General features: G+C 42.3%; 2 protein-coding genes across 2 annotated transcripts in view; one reads left to right on the forward strand and one right to left on the reverse strand.

The window, feature by feature from the left end:
• Positions 1–22,087, reverse strand: part of MPP3 (MAGUK p55 scaffold protein 3) — a 101,591-nt gene that overhangs the window by 63,473 nt on the left and 16,031 nt on the right. The window lies entirely within an intron of this gene.
• Positions 1,207–20,471, forward strand: LOC144258047 (G protein-activated inward rectifier potassium channel 1-like). The gene is made up of 3 exons (XM_077806364.1): positions 1,207–1,857; positions 17,823–18,039; positions 19,742–20,471. The coding sequence occupies exons 1-3, from the start codon at positions 1,207–1,209 to the stop codon at positions 20,344–20,346; spliced, it is 1,473 nt and encodes a 490-aa protein (XP_077662490.1). The 3' UTR covers positions 20,347–20,471.

Consider the following 22,087-nt stretch of genomic DNA (forward strand, 5'->3'; position numbering starts at 1 on the left):
ATCTTACCTCCTGCACTGTCCCTTTTCCGCTTCAGCCACAAGCAGGAGCCTCTAACTGTTGATGTGTTGAACTTTGCTTCACTTGTAACATTTTTAAATGTTGGCTGAGAGGATTCGCTTGTTCAAATCCCTTTATTGTGTAAGAGTCCAGCCATCTTATTTTGTTCCCCGTAAAGTCCCTTATGCTGACGGCAGGACTAGTTTTCAGTGGATGACTCACTGCACTCTTATTCTAATGGCTTGCAGCCAGCACTCTATCAGGTTGTTACACCGATATGAGATGATGTAGGTAATAATTCATTTTGGTTAAAGATGTTCGGAACTAGACTTTGACTGTAACAGGTTTGAAACCTAAAGGCAGATTTGGATGCCGGCGTCGCGAGTTAGCGCTCTGACTACAATAAGAGCAGGAAAGGCTACGCTGTGTCCCTGGCGCTTATTCTTATGTTTGCCGTGTTTTCTACTATATGTGATAGCAAAAAATCGCCCCTTAGTGTGGGTTTCGCCGCCAGATTGGCTTGTACCCTGCGTCTCTGGCACAGCCTGTTCCTCCATCCCAACTAGAATGGATTCACACCCCGCAGAATAAATCCCGGAGAGTCAGACCGGGTGGGGGGTCAGAAATTCTTCACTTCCCCCACCCCTCTGATAACCAGCGTGAGGGGAAGCCCCGGCTCAGCCCTACTCCGGATTCTCTGCTGCGGGTAGCTCTCTTCCCCGGTCCGTGGCTTCATGAATCTGGACGTGCCTCCTCCCCAGGTGATCAGACAGCAGGAGCTGCGCTCGCTGATAGGTGCAGAGGCTTGGGGGGCGCAGATCAGACACGGGTAGGGAGGGGGGTGACAGCCCTTCCCCGCCCCCAACGTTCACATCTCAGCCACTTTCCTGCGGGCTCCACAACCTGCCGAGCCTCGGCCGCGCGGGCTGAGCCTCTCTCTGCTCCGCTCCTGGGCTGCAGCGCCGACGGGAGGCAGCGCTCCCGGGAAGGTGGGGCGCTCAGGGAGCGGAGCCCGGCTCCGAGGCGTACCGGACAAAGAAAAGGCGGACCCCCGGCGGGCACCGTTCGCCCCCCGCAGGGGAGAGATCCCTGCGCTCCCGGACTCCGCTGCTGCCGGCAGCCCTGCGCGGGGCGCCCCAGACAAAGGGCCTGTCTAGCCGGGGTGCTATCCGCCGGCCCGCCCCCGGGTCTCCGGCCCTCGGCGCGGCATGTCGGCAGTGCGCAGACACCTCTGGGACGAGTACCAGGCAGTGGGCTCCGCCCGGGGCAGCGCCCGCAGGAAGCGGCAGCGCTTCGTGGACAAGAACGGGCGCTGCAACGTGCAGCACGGGAACCTGGGCGGCGAGAGCAGCCGCTACCTCTCCGACCTCTTCACCACGCTGGTGGACCTCAAGTGGCGCTGGAACCTGCTCATCTTCCTGCTGACCTACACGGTGGCCTGGCTGGTCATGGCCTCCATGTGGTGGGGCATCGCCTACCTGCGGGGCGACCTGCACCGCGCCCACGACCAGAGCTACTACCCCTGCGTGGCCAACGTGTACAACTTCCCCTCTGCCTTCCTCTTCTTCATCGAGACCGAGGCCACCATCGGCTACGGGCACCGCTACATCACCGAGCGCTGCCCCGAGGGCATCGTGCTCTTCCTCTTCCAGTCCCTGCTCGGCTCCATCGTGGACGCCTTCCTCATCGGCTGCATGTTCATCAAGATGTCCCAGCCCAAGAAGCGAGCCGAAACCCTCATGTTCAGCCGGGCCGCCGTCATATCCCAGCGGGACGGCAGGCTGTGCCTCATGTTCCGAGTGGGCAACCTGCGCAACAGCCACATGGTCTCCGCTCAGATCCGCTGCAAGCTCATTAAGGTGAGCCGGGGGGCACGGGGGGCGGGGATGGCTTTGGCGACGAGTTAGCCTGGATGGGGACTGGACTGGAAAAGAGTCTCCAGAGGGTTAAATCACAGGAGACTTCTCCAGCAGTCAGAGGCAGCAGTGACTTTATCAGACCCGTGCCACAGGCCTGCTCTGTCCTTCGAGCTTTGCCTCAGAGGTTTCTACAATGGATGGGACCGGGCAGCCTGTCTGATTCTCAGTGGGTTAACCCTTTAACCGTCCTCCAGTGACACTTAGCTTTACAGTGAGGCAAAACCCAGTGGGTGACCGCCCCCCTTACGTTCTTTACCCCTTTAGGATTGTGCCGGATTTTCACCTGGGCGGTGACACTTACACCTTCCCTCGAACGCCAGCGATTTATGCAGCTGGAAACTCGGTTCTGTTCACTAGTCTCTGAGGCTGAATGTTTGTTTGGTGGGCCAGGGAGAAGGATGTAGCACCTGTAGAGCACTCTGAAGCAGCTAAGTGGGAATCTTTTTCAGGGTGCTCAGAAAATGAGTGAGAGAGTTGAATATGAGAGGAGTTGAAAATGGAAGTCTGAGGGAAGGATGAAAACCTTATTTTGGCCCAAGAAATTGGGAGAGGGGACATTTGCATCCTGGTGCCTTCAGCGGTGGTGGTTTTTGTTTTTGTTTTGTTTTTTTAAGTCAGAAACACAAACCAGTGCAACTTTATAGAACCTTCCAGGGAGCACTTCTCTTTTCAGCTGTATGTTGTGAAACTGACTGAGAAATAAAGTAGTTTAGTAAGGAAGACATTAATCAGCAGCTACTCAATTACCACTGGGAAATTGTGACAAACAGGTCCAGATACCCTATGGGTGAACAGCGGGGCTGAACCTGCAGAGATCGTGTACAATGTTACTGAGTTTGTAAAGTAAGGGTTTTTTTTTATGAGAGCTTGTAATGATCTGTACTTGGGAGTCATTAGGAGATGCATACAGGTCACTTGTAAAACACTGTAATTGTAACTAGGATGCAACTGCAGTTTCATCTCACAACAGGGAATGAAATAATCAGGTAGGGCCCAGGCTAGTTGTTTTCACAAAACTAAGTGCAAGCACCTAGCATCCTACAACCTAGTGAAAGACAATACTGGACCATTAAGGTCCTGTTAAAAGTGAAATGTATCCAGAAACTGAAGGCCAGCATTTAAGCAAGGGATTGGATGCCATCTAGGACATAGAGCATGCTTGGAAACTGTTCAGAGGCAATAGGAAAGGTGTATTAGAAAAGGAAATTTAGCTAATATAGAAGTGTAAAGCCTGAGATTTTGTCTTTGTTTATGTTCTGTGTAACTTGTATGTGTTCGCTTTTCCTTACTATTTCATCTTTGAATCTATGATTTCTTTTCTATTAAATTTTTTTTGTTTTGTTTTTTTTATCCCAAGCAAGTCTCTGGTATGCAAACTGTGTGGAATATGTGTCCCTAAGTGAACTGCGAACTGGGTTCAGGTTTTACTCTTTGGGGCATGACAAACTAGAGGGCAAAAGTCTGAATATCTGGTAGTTAAGAAATCAGGGAAACTGATTTGGGGGGGCTTGGGATCAGAAGGGTTAGTGAGGTCACCCTGCAAGAAATAAAAGGGTAGGTGGAAGCCAGGGTTGAGATTTTAAACTTGTAGGCTGGCTACTGATGTCAGAACTCTAAGCCATAACAGCATAGCATTAAGGCATCCAAAGCTTCAAAGCAGGTGCTGACAGAACCCCTTACTGGGTGATCCCCATAAATGTACTATTTGTTACTTGCAGGAGTTTGGAAATATAAAAATGATTAAAAACTGATATTCATAGTATTAATCATAGAAGTAATATGAACCATTACAGAGAATAAACCCCAAAGCTTCTCTGCTTTACACTTGGATGCAAGTTTCTTTAAGAGAGTTAGCCTGTTTTTTTGACCCATCCTGTAAGGATTTTCCTATCACTGTTAGAGATTTGCACATTGGCAAGCTTTGTTCTGTTTTCTCATGTAACAGTGTCTTCTTAAAACACAAGAATAACATGGAAGGATAAAACACTAAAGAACAAGTCCATCTCTAAAGAGCAGAGACTAACAATTTCTGCAGATGAGTTAGATGGGATTTTCCATTTTTAAAGTTATGCTGAAATTCACAAAGAGACTCCTTTAGGATGATTTTATCAGTAAACCAGTACAAAACTAAGCATTATTGAGGGGTGAAATCTCTTGATTCCAACTAAAAGATGAACTAGTACTCTTCTATGAATACCAGCTACAGTAAGCATGTTTTATACCATTAATTTGACAGGAGATAAAAGACAAAAAACTTACTGTTCCATCCCGCATTTCTGTTATCATTTGAGGGAATTTGCTAACTAGTTTGGCCAAATAAAAGAAGGAAAATTGCTGCATGCAGTTTGATTATCAAAATGTGGAATTTTTGGATGGGGTAGTAGTTAGTAACCAAGGGGGAGTATTATATTAACTACTACTAGTCTATGGTAACATTGGATTCAGCAGTCTCCTGATCTTCCGCCCTCAAGAAACCTTTGAATCAAACTCATCTTTGGACAAATCCTGTAGTTTGGCACACAGACTGGCAATTTATATATCAACAAAAAAATTCTATGTTTGTGCCATTTCAAAGCACTCTGCACTTAAATCCAGATAAATGAATTTATTCTGCGAATTCAGTCAAAGGTCTGAATATAGTTGTTAGGAAACAGTGTTTAGGAAACTTTCTTTGGAACTTTATGTCCAACTGTTTTACAGTCCAAGCTACAGTAGCAGGGGCTTGACACCAACTGGAAATCTCCTGACTTCTAAGCATTGCTGGTGTAGACTTGATAGAATTTAAGTTTTGTCTCTTTACCATTTTTATTGATAATATTGTTCATTTTAAGCATTTTTTTCTATTAGTATCTAAATTTTCACAGTTGTAGGAAGTTAGTGGTAGCTCAGACAATTATTTAATGCCAGACACTGAGATTCAAAAAGTTAAAGCTTTATAAGCTGGCTGTTTTAGCAGAGCTGTAAATGTGTGCTTTTTGCAACATTCATTACAACATGTTGTATACAGTAAGGTGGGACTCTAATAAATTCTCAAGCAGCATTTTTCTTGCTTTGCTTATCTATAAATTTCTATGATAATTTATGGAAATATTTTTTCATCATTTTGTGTGTTCACTGAAATGACATTTATGGCCATTTATTGATAAAAATCCAATCCTTCCAAGCCTAAGTATGAGAGAGCTTCCTTGCTTACATCCATCCATCTGCAATTCCTTTTACAGAAAAAGGGATTCCCATGATTCCTGTTGACAAACATTATGCAAATTATATTTTGATTAAATCTGTATATTTAAAACAAGAAATTGTATTATGGAAACAGTCTGCATTGCAGACAGTTTTATTTATTGGGATGGGATCCCATTGTACTGGGTGCCGTACAGAGTAAGAACAGGATCCCTGTGCCAAAGAGTTCAGAGTCTAAAAAATAAAAAAAAAAACAGACTGGTTATTTGGGAAGGGATACAGCCTACCTGTAAATGGCAGGGATGAAGGCTAGCGTTGCTTATTTTTTCAGAGGATTTATTTATTTATTTATTTATTTTGCAGGGGAAGCGGTAGGAAATGGTATTAACAGAAGAAGGGAGAGAAGAGATGGGATGGGATGAGGAGAAGGTGAAGAGTAGAGCAGCGGAAAATGGAGTGGCAATGATTGATTTAATGATTCTAAGGAAAGGAAGGACGAGAGGACAATTGACTTTAAAATACCAGACTTTAACAATCTCAGAGAAATGGTAGGTAAGATCCCATGGGAAGACAATCTAAGGGGAAAGGGTGTTCAAGAGAGCTAGCGGTTTCTTAGGGAGACAATATTAAAGGCACAACTCCAAACTATCCTGATGCGAAGGAAAGATAGGAAGAATGTTAAGAGGCCAATATGGCTCCATTAGGAGCTCTTTAGTGACCTGACGATCAGTAAAGAATCCTACAAAAAGTGGAAATATGGACAAATTGCTGAGGAGGAGTACAAAAGAATAGCACAAGTGTGTAGGGACAAAATCAGAGAGGCTAAGGCACAAAATGAGTTGCACCTAGTAAGGGACATAAAAGGTGGTAATAAGGGGATCTTTACATATATTAGGAGCAAGAGAAAGACAAAAGAAAGTGTAAGTCCTCCACTTAGTGGGGAAGGAGAGCTAATAGCTGACAACATTAAGAAGGCTGAGGTGTTTGATGCCTATTTTGCTTCAGTCTTTTACAAAATTAATATTAACAACAAGGAGAAAGGAATGCAAGCCAAAATAGGGTAAGAACAAGTTAAAGAATATTTAGATAAATTAGATGTATTCAAGTTGTCAGGGCCTGATTAGATTAATCCTACGATACTTAGGGAATTAGCTGAAGCAATCTCAGAACTCTTAGCAATTATCTTTCAGCACTCCTGAAGGATGGGTGAGGTCCCAAAGGACTAGAGAAGAGCAAAAGTTGTACCTGTTTTTAAAAAGGGGAACAAAGAGGACCCCGGGAATTATAGACCAGTCAGCCTAACTTTGATACCTGGACTTGGAAAGATATTGGAACAAATTACTAAACAATCAGTTTGTAAGCACTTAGAGGATAATAGGGTTCTAAGAAATAGTCAGCATGAATTTGTGAATAACAAATCATGCCAAACCAGCCTAATTTCCTTCTTTGACTGGTTTACTAGCCTAGTGGATTCCTTTAGGATGGTTTTATCAGTAAACCAGTATAAAACTAAGCATTATTGAGGGGGTAAAATCTCTTGATTCCAACTAAAAGATGAGCCAGTACTCTTCTATGAATACCAGCTACAGTAAGCATGTTTTACACCATTAATTTGACAGGAGATAAAAGACGACAAACTTACTGTTCCACCCAGCATTTCTACTATCATTTGAGGGAACCAGTTTGGCCAAATAAAAGAAGGAAAATTGCTGCAGGCAATTTGATTATCAAAATAGTGGATGGGGGAGCAGTAGGTGTTATACATCATGATTTTAGTAAGCTTTTTGACATAGTACCACATGACAAACTCATATGCAAACAAAGGAAATGTGATCTAGATTAAATTATTATAAGGTGGGTGCACAACTGTTTGAGAGACCATACTCAAAGAACAGTATAAGTGGTTCATTGCCAAACTGGGAGGCTGTATCTAGAGGGGTGCCGCAGGGGTCAGTCCTAGGTCCATTATTAGTCAATATTTTCATTAATGACTTGAATAATGGAGTGAAGAGTATGCTTACAGAATACGTACATGACACCAAGCTGGGAGGGGTTGAAAGCACTTTGGAGGACAGGATTAAAATTCAAAACTACCTTGACAAATTGAAGAATTGGTCTGAATTCAACAAGATGAAATTCAGTAAACAAGTGCAAAGTACTTCATTTAGGAAGAAAAAAATCAAATGCACAACTACAAAATGGTGAATAACTGACTAGGTGGTAGTACTTTTGAAAAGAATCTGGGGTTTTATAGTGGATCACAAACTGAATATGAATTAACAATGGGATGCAGTTGTGAAAACTAATATAATTCTGGTGTGTATTAACAGGAGTGTCATATGTAAGACATGGGAGGTAACTGTCTTGCTGTACTTGGCACTTGTGGCCTCAGCCGGAGTACAGTGTCCAGTTCTGGGCCACACTTTCAAAAGATGTGGACAAATTAGAAAAAAGTTTTAGTAAACTTGACCTATGAGGAAAAGTTTTTAAAAAGGGGGCATGTTTAGTCTTGGAAAAAGACTGGGTGGTAGGGTGGAACCTGTTAACAGTTTTCAAATATGGTAAGGGCTGTTCCAAAGAGGATGGTGATCAATTGTTCTCCATGTCTATTGAAGGAGGGACAAGAAGTAATGGGCATAATCTGCAGCAAGCAATTTTTAGGTTTGACGTTATGAAAAACTTTCTAACTATAAGAGTAATTAGGCTCTGGAACCAGCTTCCAAGGGAGATTGTGGAATCCCCATCATTGGAGGCTTTTAGAAACAGGTTGGATAAACACCTGTCTGGGACAGTCCAGATTTACTTGGTCCTGCATCAGAGCAGGGGGTTGGGCTTGATGACTTCTTGAGGTCCCTCCCATCCCTATGTTTCTATGATTCTGCAATGTGAAAGTAAAACATGTAATTGGAGCAAAGTTTACAGTCCAAAGAAGTCTAAGTGTAGCTGTCCATTGTAAAGTCAGGGTTTAGCAGCTATTAGGTAATATATGCATTGTAGGTACCTGCGTTGATTCCAGACTCAGTGTGCATCATTGTGTCTGGCAACCTCCAAAAGCAGAAAATTCTGGAATTATGTTGTTGTCAGACTATGCTAGTAGGCTGATAAGGGCCCAGATCCTCAACTGCAACTAAAGTGTGCTTGATGCAATTCTGAAGAAAGAGTGCTTAGCAGTCCTTTGTGTTCCCCTCCATACTATCCTGGCTGAGCACTTCATGAGTCTCCTAACATATGTTTAGAGTAGCCTGAAGGTATCTTTAAGTTTTCCAGCTATCCCTTGCTCCAGATGGCAGCTGGGGCACACAAGCACCTAGGTCACACTCTTATCCCAAGCCATACCCCCCGCTCCAGTTGTGGGGTGGGTGGAGGGTTGGCATGGACCCTGCAGTGGCTCTGCACTATCTGAGGTCCCCCATGTGCTGGGGGACCCTCTTGTGGTTAGTAAGTCAGCTTTTGGGCAGCTTTACACTGGTGGAGTGATACATGTATAATATATCACTCATAATTTATGGACACTCCAAGATGGTGAGTTTACTCACATCCTTACTGCCACATTACACTCTTATCATACCAGAAAATGACTCAGTTACCAAGAAGGTCCTGTGTTTCTTGCAATTTGTGCTCTTCCAATTGTGCTTTGTCCAGTCATGCTGACAGCTGATCTTGCTTCACTTCTCTTGCACATGATTAGATGGAGCTTTAATTCTATCAGAGTTAAGCAATGCTAAGAGATATCCTTTATCACACTTTTATACTTTTAAGGGGACCCATATTTAGCCAATGAACACAATGTTTCCACACACAGTTTCAGTGAGGGACAGGAGTTCTGAAGGCTTTGCTGTTTTAAAAAGGTATGTCTATCTAAAGTGTGATATTTTATTGGATGTGTGCTGTTTGTCCCAGAGCACTCAGATTACAAAAGTGCCATCATATAATGGTGGCTGATTACTCATCTGTGGTATGTGAAGCTGCCTAGCAACATTGCTGAATAGTATAATGTTGCAATAGAGATGCCAGAATCAGCTTTGGAGTGAATTGTAGACAACTGTATTGTGATGGGTTGCAGTCACCTTTTTGAGCACCACTTTACATGCTAGCATGGTGTTGCTGCTCTCTGCAGCTCCCAGCACCCTCTGCATGCTGTCAGTCAGCCTCTGTGAGTCTTCTGTAGCTCAGCCCTCCAGCCAGGTGTCACAGTTCAAAAGCCTTCCAGGGTATAACAGACTCAAAATAGAAGCAGTTCCTTGCCCTTTAGGCCAGTTATAACCAAAATTGTTTCTCGCCCTTCTGGATGAAATTCCCTCTCTGAAATTGAATCTTGAACTCCTGCCCCCAACTGTGGCCAGTAATGGGCACTGGCTCTGCTGGCTCCTCTGGCTGTGACCTCAGCAATGTCCTTCCTTGCTTCTCTGGCTCCAGCCAGGAGCTGCCTTGCTGACACTGACAGCAGACAGATCCTTTTATTTTGGCCTTCTGGGCCTGGATTGACTGTTGCTGGTCTCCAGCCCTTCTGATGGCTGGAGAACCAGATCTAGGGTGACCAGACAGGAAATGTGAAAAATCGGGACTGGGGTGGGGGGGTAATAGGCGGCTATATAAGAGAGACCCAAAAATCTGGACATCTGGTCACCCTAACCAGATCTCACTGGTTCCCAATATGGCTGCTCTTTTTCTCATAGAGAACTGTTTCATGGGGAGGAGTTCAGTAGGGGGCCCCAAAGGCTGGTACGCCCCGTCAAACATATACAAAAGAGGGTTACAAAAACCAAGTCAGTTTGTTTCAGCTTGCACTTTTTCAGATTGTGAGAGGGTCAGGACAGACGGCTACAGGAGAGTGCAGGAAGGAAGGTATATTAGCCTCAGGATAACCAGGTCCCTCTTCCCCTGGTAACTAAGCAGGGGTTACTTCAGGTTAATTAGGACACCTGGACCCAATTAAGCTGCCAGAATCCCCCAGCCAGTCAGTGTGGGTGATGGGCGTTGAGAGCAGAGGCGAGCTGTTGGAGAGCGGTGTGGAAGCTGACAAGGACCAGGGGAGAACCCAGCAGGCATAGAGACTGGGGAGAAACCCTACCCTAAACAGGAGCTAAGGACCCTTCCAGGTCTAAAGATCTGAAGAAAAGGACCCTGCCAGAAGGGGAGAGACTGAGCTGTGCATTTGGTGTGGTGCTGCCACACCTGTAAGGGCTACCAGAGACTAGGGGAACTCCCTCCCCTGCCAGGAGGGTCGAGAGGAACCCTGCCCAAGCAAAGTGGGGACAATAAGACAAGGGGTGTGGGGAAATAACCCTGGGAACTGGCAGCATGAGGTGGCTACTTGTTGGGACCTGGAGTAGAGGGTGGGACTGGGCCCCACCTCCCACCCCCTTTTCCTCTCACTGGATGTCCACCGAGGAGGCCAGAAGCCCCAGTAAAGCAGTAAGGGCCTAGCAGGACCAGAAACAGGAGGGGTGCTTGGAGACTGAATTTCCCCATCCACTATAAACTGAGGGGGGCGGGAAATTCTGAGAGATGAGACGCTATCCTGACCCACTGCTAGAAGAAAGCACGGGACCCACCGAGGCGGAGAAGAAGCCCTGTTACAAGACATTCAAGTCAGTTTCATAGATTCCAAGGCCAGAAGGGACCATTGTGATCACATAGTCTTATCTCCTGTATAACACAGGCCATAGAACTTCCCCTCAGAAATTCCTCTTTCAAAAATCCAAAATCCAGTTTTGATTTAAAAATTGCAAGTGATGGAGAATCCACCAGAACCTTTGGTAAGTTGTTCCAGTGGTTAAGTACCCTCAGTAGTAAAAATTTACATCTTATTTCTAGTCTTGAATTTGTCTAGCTTCAACTTCAAACCACTGGATCTTGTTATACGTTTGTCTGCTGGATTGAAGAGCCCATTATCGAATATTTCTTCCCCATATAGGTACTTATAGACTATGATCAAGTCCCCTCTTACCCTTTTCTCTGTTAAGCTAAAGAGACTGAGATCCTCAAGTCTTTCACTGTAAAGCAGGTTTTATAATCCTTTAATCATTCTAATGGCTCTTCTCTGAACTCTATCCAATGTATCAACATCTTTTTTGAATTGTGGAGACCAGAATTCAGTATTCCAATAGCGGTTGCACCAGTGCCAAATACAGAAGTAATGTAATCTCCCTACTCCTACTCAATATTCCTCTGGCAATACATCCAAGGATTGCAATAGCCCTTTTTGCTACAGCATCACTCTGGGAACTCATGTTCAGCTGATGATGCACCATGACCCCCAAATCTTTTTAAAAGTAACTACTTCCCAGGAAGGAGTCCCTCATTTTCTAAGTATGGCCTATAGTCTTTGTTCCTAGATGTATGACTTATTTGGCCATATTAAAACACGTAGTTTGCCTGCACCCCGCTTACCAAGCGGTTCAGATCACTCTGTATCAGAGACCTGTCCTCTTAATTATTTATCATTCCCCCAATATTTGTGCCATCTAAAAACTTTATCAGTGATTTTATGTTTTCATCCTGGTCATTGATAAAAATGTTAAATAGCATAGGGCCAAAAACTGATCCCCACAGGACCCCATTAGAAACACACTTGCTCAATGGTGATCTTGAGACCTATCAGTTAGCCAGTTTTTAATCCATTTAATGTGTGCCACGTTGATTTTATATTATTCTAGTTTTTTAAGCTAAATGATGTGTGGTACCAAGTCACCTGCCTTACAGAAGTCTAAGTATATTACATCAACACTAATACCTTTATCAACCAAATTTGTCATCTCATAAAAAAGAAAATAAAGTCCATTTGACAGGATCTATTTTCCGTAAACCTATGTTGATTAGCATTTATTATATTACCCTCCTTTAATTTTTTATTGAGTCCTGTATCAGCTGCTTCATTATCTTGCTTGTGAGAAGTGTCTGCCTGATAGACCTATAATTAGCTTGGTTGGCCCATTCACTCTTTTAAAATATTGGTACAACAGTACCTTTCTTCCTGTCTTCTGGAACTTCTTTGGTGTACCAAGAGTTACTGAAAATCAACATTAATGGTCCAGCAAGCTCAGTCAGCTCTTTTAAGACTCTTGATAGCAAGTTATCCAGAACTGCTAATTTAAAAATGTCTAACTTTAGTAGCTGCTGGATAATCAACTGAACATGAGCTCCCTGTGAGAGACTGTGGCCAAAAGCAGTAATGCAATACTTGGATGTATTAATAGGAGACAATCGAGTAGGGAGGTTATATTTCCTCTATATTTGGCACTTCTTTGACCTCTCCTGGAATACTGTGTCCAGTTCTGGTCTACACAGGAAGGATGTTGATAAACTGGGGCATGCTTCAGAGAAAAACCAATTGAAAACATGTCTAACGGCAAAAGAATCAAGGAGTTCCGTCTGTTTAGCTTAACAAAGAGGAGGTTAACTTGCTCAGTTAAATTTCTGTTCCCCGTGTAGATAAGAGGGCTCTTCAATCTAGCAGACAAAGGTATAATAAGATCCAAAGGCTGGAAGATGACGCTAGACTAAATCAGACTAGAAATGAGGCACATTTTTAACAGAGAGGGTCATAAACCAGTAGAACAATTTACAAAGGTTGTGTGGATTCTCCATCACTTGAAATTTTAAAATTAAGAGTGGGATATTTTTCTAAAGAATACATACTCTAGTTCAAACAAGAATTAAGGGAAGACTTGTGGCCTGTGTTATGCAGGAGGTCAGACACAGATGATCATAATGGTTCCTTCTGGCTTTATAATCCATAATCTGGCCTTGTCTCTCTCATGTTACTGCTGATTTACAGTCCCATGACCTCTGTGGTGGTTCTTCACTCTTATTGGTAGAGTTACAGACAGACAATTGTTACAGAAGGCAAAGTTTAATTAAAATCATAGACGATAGAAATGTAGGACTGGAAGGGACCTTGATAGATCATCTAGTCCAGCCCTCTGCACTGAGGCAGTACTAAGTATTATCCAGACCTTCCCTGACAGATGTTTATCTAACCTGCTCTTAAAAACCTCCAGTGATAGAAATTCCACAACCTAAAGTGAGACTTTATTAACCTTTTTCCAAACCTGAAGAAAACTTGGGACTTGGGTGAGATGGATGGAGACCATTTGAGACCATTCTTATTTTTTATAAACCTGTTTGGTGTTAAAGTGTGAAAATATGATCTCTACACTTTTAAATATGGTATCTATTTATTTTGCATTAAATTGTATGATCCAGCTAATTTTTCAAGTCATTGTTTCAACTGGCATAAAACTCACTTGGATGAAGTTTAGTTGATAACTCAGAATTTTAAGATGATGATTTTTCTAGGGTTGTCAATTAATTGCAGTTAACTCACGTGATTAAGTCTAAAAAATTAATCACAATTAACTGCAGTTTTAATCGCACTGTTAAACAATAGAATACCAATTGAAATTTGTTAAATATTTTGGATGTTTTTCTACATTTTCAAATAGATTGATATACAACAATTACAACACAGACTACAAAGTGTACCTTGCTCATTTTATATTTATTACAAATATATGCACTGTAAAAATGATAAAAGAAATAGCATTTTTCAATTCACATCATACAGGTACTGTAGTGCAATTTCTTTATCATGAAAGTGCAGCTTACAAATGTATCATTTGTTACATAACTTCAAAAAAAAAAAAGTAAAATGCCTACAAGTCCACTCATTCCTACTTCTTGTTCAGTCAATTGCTAAGACAAACAAGTTTGTGTACATGTATGGGAGATAATGCTGCCCGCTTCTTATTTACAATGTCACCTGAAAGTGAGAACAGGTGTTCTCATGGCAGTTTTATAACAGGCATTGCAAGGTATTTATGTGCCAGATATGCTAAACATTTGTATGCCCATTCATGCTTTGGACACCATTCCAGAGGACATGCTTCCATGCTGGTGACGCTCATTTAAAAAAAAAATGCATTAATTAAATTTGTGACTGAACTCCTTGGGGGAGAATTGTATGTCTTCTGCTCTGTTTTACTCACATTTTGCCATATATTCCACGTTACAGCAGTCTCGGATGATGACCCAGTACCTGTTGTTCGTTTTAAGAACACTTTCACTGCAGATCTGACAAAACACAAAAAAGGTACCTGTGATGCTCTGTACCTCAGGGGGACACCCTACACCCGCATGTTCATCTTTATAAAATGATTGTGTGGTATCCAATGCAAAATTTGTCATGTTGGGTGTCTTCAAAAGGCTCATAATGCACTGAGCATGGCTGTTATAGTGATGTTATAGGTTATAATTTCATGTGTATAGTTATGAGGCTGAAAATGTATCCTCATGGCTTAAAGCAAGCCCATGCAAAAACTCTCTGAGAACAGAGAGGCAGTTCAAACCTCATCAGCATATGGATGGGACAAGCCCAGCCTCATAGGAACAATAGACACTGGCTTAGTCAGCAATCAAAGAATCTGTTAGACCCTCAGAGAGGTTGTCATCCCCTTCTTTTGGGCAGTTTGGGACTGCAGTGAGGTAATGCTCACCTGACTCTGAAGGAGGGGGAAAAGCCAAGAGGAAAGAAAGGACATGATAAAAGGGAGAGACATTTTGCCATGCTCTCTCTTCCACCTTCATCTACAGACACCACCACCAAGCGCCTGAAACCCTGATCAAAGGGGAGAGCCTGACTGAAAAGTAACCAGCCAGCCTGTGGTGAGCAGCATCTAAGTTTTTAAGGATACTGAAAGTGTTAAGATCAGCTTAGAATGCATTTTGCTTTTATTTCATTTGACCAAATCTCACTTGTTATGCTTTGACTTATAATCACTTAAATCTACCTTTATAATTAATAAATCTGTTTGTTCTACCTGAAGCAGTACATTTAGTTTGCTCCCTTTGGGAGAAAAAGCCTGGTACATATCAATTTCTTTGTTAAATTGATGAACTCATATAAGCTTGCAGCATCCAGCAGGCATAACTGGACACTGCAAGATGGAGGTTCCCAGGGTTGTGTTTGGGACTGGAGATATTGGCTAGTGTCATTCACTTGCAAGTAGCTGGGAGCAGCTTACATGCCAGAAGCTGTGTGTGAACAGTCCAGGAGTGGGGGCTCTCACAGCAGAGCAAAGTAAGGCTGGCTCTCAGAGTCAAGGATTGGAGAGGCCTAGCAAATCACCGGCCCAGATAACACCAGAGGGGAACGTCACAGTACCAATGTGAGATTTCTAAAGATAGCTACAGCACTCGACCCAAGGTTTAAGAATCTGAAGTGTCATCCAAAATCTGAGAAGGACAAGGTGTGGAGCATGCTTTCAGAAGTCTTAAAAGAGCAACGCTCCAATGCCGAAATTACAGAACCTGAACCACCAAAAAAGAAAACCGACCTTCTGCTCGTGGCTCCAGACTCAGATGATGGAAAATGAACATGTTGGTCCGCACTGCTCTGGATAGTTATCGAGCAGAACCCGTCATCAGCATGGACACATCTCCTATGGAATGGTGGTTGAAGCATGAAGGGACATATGAATCTTTAGCGCATCTGGCATGTAAATACCTTGTGATGCCGTCTAAAGCAGAGTCACGCGAATACCCGTTCTCACTTTCAGGTGACATTGTAAACAAGAAGCGGGAAGCATTATCTCCTGAAAATGGAAACAAACTTGTTTGTCTGAGTGATTGGCTGAACAAGAAGTAGGACTGAGTGAACTAGTAGGCTCTAAAGTTTTACGTTTTATTTTTGAATGCAGGGGGGTTTTTGTACATAATTCTACATTTGTAAGTTCAACTTTCATGATAGAGATTGCACTCTACAGTACTTGTATTCAGTGAATTGAAAAATAGCATTTCTTTTGTTTTTTACAGTGCAAATATTTGTAATAAAAAATATATAAAGTGAGCACTGTGTGTTGTAACTGAAATCAATATATTTGAAAACGTAGAAACCAGCCAAAATATTTAAATAAATGGTATTTTATTAACAGCACGATTAATCACAAATTTTTTTAATCGCTTGACAGCCCTATTTTTTTTTCTAAATCAGTAGTTCAAGATATTTTCTTTAAAACATGGTAAGCCATTCAGCTCATGCTCAGTCTTACTAATTTTGATGATAGATTAGATCAGATGTCGGCTACCAGTTTATGCTCATCCTGAGAGAACAGCAGCCGGCCAACTTAACTAAAGCTATGTACTCAACTGTTTGATACTGTAGGTCCTTTCAGGAAAAGTTAAAGTACTTTTTTCAGTAGTCTGACTAAGCCTTCACACTTAGTCCTGGCTCTTGTGATTACCGTGGGGCAGAATTCTTGTTTGCTTTTAGTTTCTAGTGCTGTCAGTCTTTTAACCTTCACCCAGAATGTTTTTAAAAGTTGTCAAACAGCTGATATTCTTATTGATCTCATCAGCCATGGAGAAACTGATTCCTGTCAAAGAGAGGGAAAGCCTTGTTGTTTGGGATAAGAAGACATCACAACTTATTAGCAGGGAAAGAGACAAAAAATACATGAATATCTGAAGAACTAAAACAGACATTTAATATAGCTGAAATACCCCACCAGCTAATTAGCTGGTTATATAATTGCCAATCTATACCAGACAATCTGACATTCTAGCTTTTTATGGTATTAGTGGTGAGAAGAGGGAATTTGCCCATGCAGTAGTCACTTGTGGAAATTAAAGATGGAAAACTCCTGCTGGGCATCTAGTCCATCACATAGGGTGAAAGTTTCCATTGACTTCAGTGGGGCTATGACTTCATCCCAGGATTTAACAAAGGATCTAAAGAACAGGATGTCTCATGATGACGACAGTAAACTTATAATAATAAAGCAAAGGCAGAAATGTGTATTAAATATTTGTTCTGTAGTTATGAATAATTATCCAGTTTCTTCCTATCATAGCAATAATAATGAAATAATTTCCAACCAGAAGTAACTAGGGAGGATGTTAAATAGGATTGGCAAAGTTTCTGAACACTTAAAATCTGCAGGATCCAAATAACTTGCACCCAAGAAAAGCAATTGGCTGAGGAACTCTGACCGACTGATGTTGGGTTTTTTTAATAAATGTTGGCATATTGTAGAAGTTCCAGATGATTGAAAAAAGGTAATATTGTGCCAATATTTAAAAAGGGTAAATGAAATGACCTGTGTAACAATAGGACAGTTACTATAATACCAATTCTGTGCAAAATCTTGAAATGCTTGATACAGGCTGCAAGCCGTAAAGAATGCCAGTCAACATGGTTTTATGGAATAGGTCTTGTCAAACCTTTTTTTTTTTTTTTAAGATTACAAGTTTGGTTGATAAATTGACATGAGTTCTGTAAGGCCTTTGAGCTAGTACCACATGACTTTTTAACTAAATAATATACAAAACTAATGTATCACCTATTAAATGGGTTAAAATTGATAACTGGTAGATCTCAAAGTAATTGTTAATGAACCTCATCATTCATTTGGGTTGTTTCTTGTGGGGTCCCACTGGGATCTGTTCTAGGCCCAATGCTAATCGATATCTTTATCAATGGTCTGGATGAAAATATAAAATCACTGTTAGCAAAGTTTGTAGATGACAGTCTGGTGGAGTAGTAAATAATGACCGGATCAGTTATATAGAGTGATCTAGGAGTGTCTAGTGTAATATGCTAGTACCTCCATATGATGACATAAAGAACTGCTGTTTAAATAGTAATGTTATCAGAGATACACATTTAGATCCAGTCACAACTTCATATACTGCCGGGGGCCTAACTATCTTTTTGTCTTTAGTCCCGACAGACACCTGAAGGGGAATTCCTACCATTAGATCAATGTGAGTTGGATGTTGGATTTGGAACTGGAGCTGACCAGCTGTTTTTAGTTTCTCCTTTAACCATCTGTCATGAAATCAACCCCAGAAGCCCCTTTTTTTGTCTCTCTCAAAGATCGCTAAGAAGTGAGCAGTTTGAGATCGTTGTCATCCTTGAAGGAATTGTTGAAACTACTGGTAAGCTATTTGAACAAAGTGAATGGTCTGTCAGTGTTTCTCAAACTGGGATCTTTGTCATGACTCGCGGACCCCCTAGAGCTGGACTTGTCCAGGGCCACCAGCCCCTCTGATAAACTCATCCCCCTCCATGCTGCAAAACAGCTGTTCAGCAGCATGCAGGAGGGAGGGGGAGGGGGCAGAAAGAGGCGGGGAAGAGGAGGGGCAGGGGCGGGAAGAGGTGGGGCAGAGGAAGGGGTGGAGTGGGTATGGTGACCAGACGTCTCTCTGGCTGCTAGGTGCAGGGAAGGCCGGGGGGCTCTGCGTGCTGCCCCTGCCACGAGCGCTGGCTCCGCAGCTTCCATTGGCCGGGAACTGCAGATGGAGGCAGCAGCAGCGTGCAAACCCAGAGGGAGATGTCACTGCTTCTGGGGAGTCACCCGAGGTAAACGCTGCCTGCACCCCACCCCCTTGTCACAGCCCTGAGCCCCCTCCTGAACCCAAACTCTTTCCCGGAGCCTGCACTTCTTCCTGCACCCCATCCCTGAACCCTCTCCTGCTCCCAAACGCCCTGCCAGAGCCATCACCCTGAACCCCCTCCTATGCCCCAACCCCCTGCTCCAGCCTCGAGCCCCCTCCTTGCAGTGGGGGCTGGAGTCAGGGCAGTGTGCCCCCAAACCACGGCTGGGACTGCTTGGTCCAGCTGTCCAGCACGGCTGAGGCTGCTTGGGCTTGAGGGTCCTCGAAAAATGTTTAAATCAAAATGGGGGGGTCCTTGGGTTGCTAAAGTTTGAGAACCACTGGTCTACATATTGTATTATTTTAATATTGAAACTTTCAGTTTGTCTTTAGTCCTAATATTTCTCTTAATCAGTGGTATAATATTGTATCAAGGCAGTCATTCAAAATTCTATTCTCCTGGAAAATTCGTATTGGCTGTTTCCATCAGCCTAACCAGGGTAAGCTTGGAATAGATTTTGTGCCTGAGCGAAAATGTTTTCATGATCAATTTACAAGTGTGCATTAAAATATAGTAATCTATGAATCTGTGCCTTATATGAAATTTTTTGCCTCACTTAACTTTTACAATATAGCATACGTAACAATATCAGAGACAGTTGTAATATGATGTCAGCAGTGATGTTTTTAGGTGTGTGTTGGTGAGAAAGGAGCTCAGCATGCTATGGGGCAGTGTGTTAAAGAAATAAGAAGTTATTCATCTAGCTCTAGTTCCCGGCACTCTTAATCTTTGCTGGACAACTCTCTAAATTCAAGCCAGGAGTACAATCCTTAACCCTCACAGCCAGCTGACTAATGGGTCTTTCAGACCACTTCTAAGAGAACTTCCCAGACACTAGTACAGCTAAAGTAGCACACCATTACCTGTAGTAAGAGAATACTCCCTGAAGTGTATGTTACCTACCTTTTTATTATTTTATTTGTAATTACATCTCCCCACTATTCAAAATAAATTGGTTTGGTACCATGACAAGACAAAGTTAATCAAATATTTGTATAAGCAAATCTGACTAAGTACTTAGAAACACTATCTCAACTGTTAGGAAACTGGCAGTCACCAGATGGAGCAACACATTATCTCAATGTTGTTAGATGTAGAATAGGATTGATTTTTATTATGCAATCTTACCGTATATTCTCCTCCTACCATATGTTGATCTGTTTTTTCATTTTATAAGGTTAATGTTCCTGTCTGTTTATGTAGGAATGACGTGTCAGGCTAGGACCTCCTACACAGAAGATGAAGTTCTTTGGGGCCACAGATTCCTCCCAGTAATGTCCCTAGAGGATGGCTTTTTTCGGGTGGATTACTCTCAGTTTCATGCCACCTTTGAAGTCCCCACACCTCCTTATAGTGTTAAAGAACAGGAGGAAAGCCTGTCCCTTCCATCTCCTTTGAATACTCCTATCGGTAACAACCGAAACAGAAGGGAACACATCTGCTCAATTGACTGTATTGATATTTTAGAAGAGAAAACAAACAAGTTTCCTAGTAAATTTCAAAAAATTAGCTCCAGAAAGGAGGGTCTTCAGAGAAGAGTCCTGAGAATGAGTTCCAGCAATGTAGAGAAAGCTTGCAGTACTGGAGATCTCTTGAAAATTCAGCAGATAAGTTCTGTTACCAGCAATGAAGATGGTGATGAAAGGATACAACTGAAGGCCTTCAGAATCAAATCTGAGTCTTTGACTCAGTCTACTGGAGATCTTGAGGTACAGAAAAAGCCTCAAGGTATGCTCACCTTAGGGACAAGACTAGAGGATAATTTGCCTGCCAAACTTCGAAAAATGAATTCTGATCGCCTCTCCTAAATAACAGATGCAACAGGAGTTGTTGTTAATAAACTGCATTTTAGACTTCTGTCTTTCAGGATTATTTTGGAATACTACTGTGATGATTTGGTTTTGCCAAGGGATTCTTCATAAATAAAAATTTTCAAAATTAATTAGCATTTTTCTATAATATTCAATACAAATCTGATTTATGTAGCATGATAACTGTTCAGGGTGCTATACAGTAAGTTCATTGTGCCAAATAAACTGGTCCCTGCTTTAAAGCTCTGTATCAGCACTACTGTAACAGTTTGGTCTGGTCTTCCATCCTTTCAGAAGTCTTTCTGAAATAAAAGGGACCAGATTCTCATCTATGACTAAAGTGCATAGTGCAGGTTGGGTGGGGGAGTGTTCAATGGCAGCATAAACCTCACCTTTACACTCTCCTGATCCTAGGGCTGCTGTGTGCAGTGTGGGTATTCTCCCCGTGAGCCCCCCCTCCCCCCATCATATATTAGAGTAGCCCTGTGTGTGGTCTAATCTATACCAATCTCTTAATACCCTTAAGGGACTAAAGCCATCACTGGGGAACAGTGTACCACAAAGATGCCACATCTCCTGTGCCAGCAATGGGGGGTGGAGCAGCAGGGGCGATAGGAGCTGCTGAGCCACTGGAGGATCCATTACACTTATTGTGAGCCTCCTAGGGCTGGATGCACCTGTTCTAATGGCCAGCAGCCAGATTGATAAAAGGATTTGGCCAAAGAAGTATATTAAGAAAAAGTAAAAAAACTTTTTTCTCCTACCTCTAAAAGAATTAAATCCGAAATTTGATAAGATGTACTAAAAATAGTTAGTGAAACTGCCCTGAATACTACAGTCCTATGATATGAAAAGATAAGGATTTTTCAGAGTGTGGGTGACCAGCAGTGTCTTAAACGCACGAGTAAAAATTATATTTTGACTTACTAAATTTTAGAAAATGGTAAGAACTGGGCTCATAGTTTATGTTCTTAACATCATTAGTTCCATAGTTATCGAATAATCAAATGTTTGCTTCAGTTTCTATTCTAGAACTGTTATTCATCTTTTTCCTGTGGAAAAATGACTTGTTTCCAGCCTATAGTAAGCAAACAAAATCATAACTAACTATTTAATAAAATAATACTTAGTACTTACTGTATATGATGCTGAGTACTTGTGGCACCTTAGAGACTAACCAATTTATTTGAGCATAAGCTTTCGTGAGCTACAGCTCACTTCATCAGATGCATACTGTGGAAAGTGTAGAAGATCTTTTTATACACACAAAGCATGAAAAAATACCTCCCCCCACCCCACCCTCCTGCTGGTAATAGCTTATCTAAAGTGATCACTCTTACAATGTGTATGATAATCAAGGTGGGCCATTTCCAGCACAAATCCAGGGTTTAACAAGAATGTCTGGGGGGGATAGGAAAAAACAAGGGGAAATAGGTTACCTTGCATAATGACTTAGCGACTCCCAGTCTCTATTCAAGGAGAGAAAACCTGGATTTGTGCTGGAAATGGCCCAACTTGATTATCATACACATTGTAAGGAGACTGATCACTTTAGATAAGCTATTACCAGCAGGAGAGTGGGGTGGGGGGAGGTATGTTTTCATGCTTTGTGTGTATAAAAAGATCGTCTACACTTTCCACAGTATGCATCCGATGAAGTGAGCTGTAGCTCACGAAAGCTTATGCTCAAATAAATTGGTTAGTCTCTAAGGTGCACAAGTACTCCTTTTCTTTTTGC

Source organism: Eretmochelys imbricata, chromosome 27, assembly GCF_965152235.1.
Source record: "Eretmochelys imbricata isolate rEreImb1 chromosome 27, rEreImb1.hap1, whole genome shotgun sequence".
NCBI lineage: Eukaryota > Metazoa > Chordata > Testudines > Cheloniidae > Eretmochelys > Eretmochelys imbricata.

What these genes read in the sequence shown, in the direction of transcription:
- LOC144258047 (XM_077806364.1), top strand. Translation starts at nt 1,207, where the DNA reads ATGTCGGCAGTGCGCAGACACCTCTGGGACGAGTACCAGGCAGTGGGC. An exon ending in TCCGCTGCAAGCTCATTAAG is followed by an intron (nt 1,858 to 17,822) that starts GTGAGCCGGGGG and finishes TTTTGTCTTTAG; the next exon opens with TCCCGACAGACACCTGAAGG. An exon ending in AGGAATTGTTGAAACTACTG is followed by an intron (nt 18,040 to 19,741) that starts GTAAGCTATTTG and finishes CTGTTTATGTAG; the next exon opens with GAATGACGTGTCAGGCTAGG.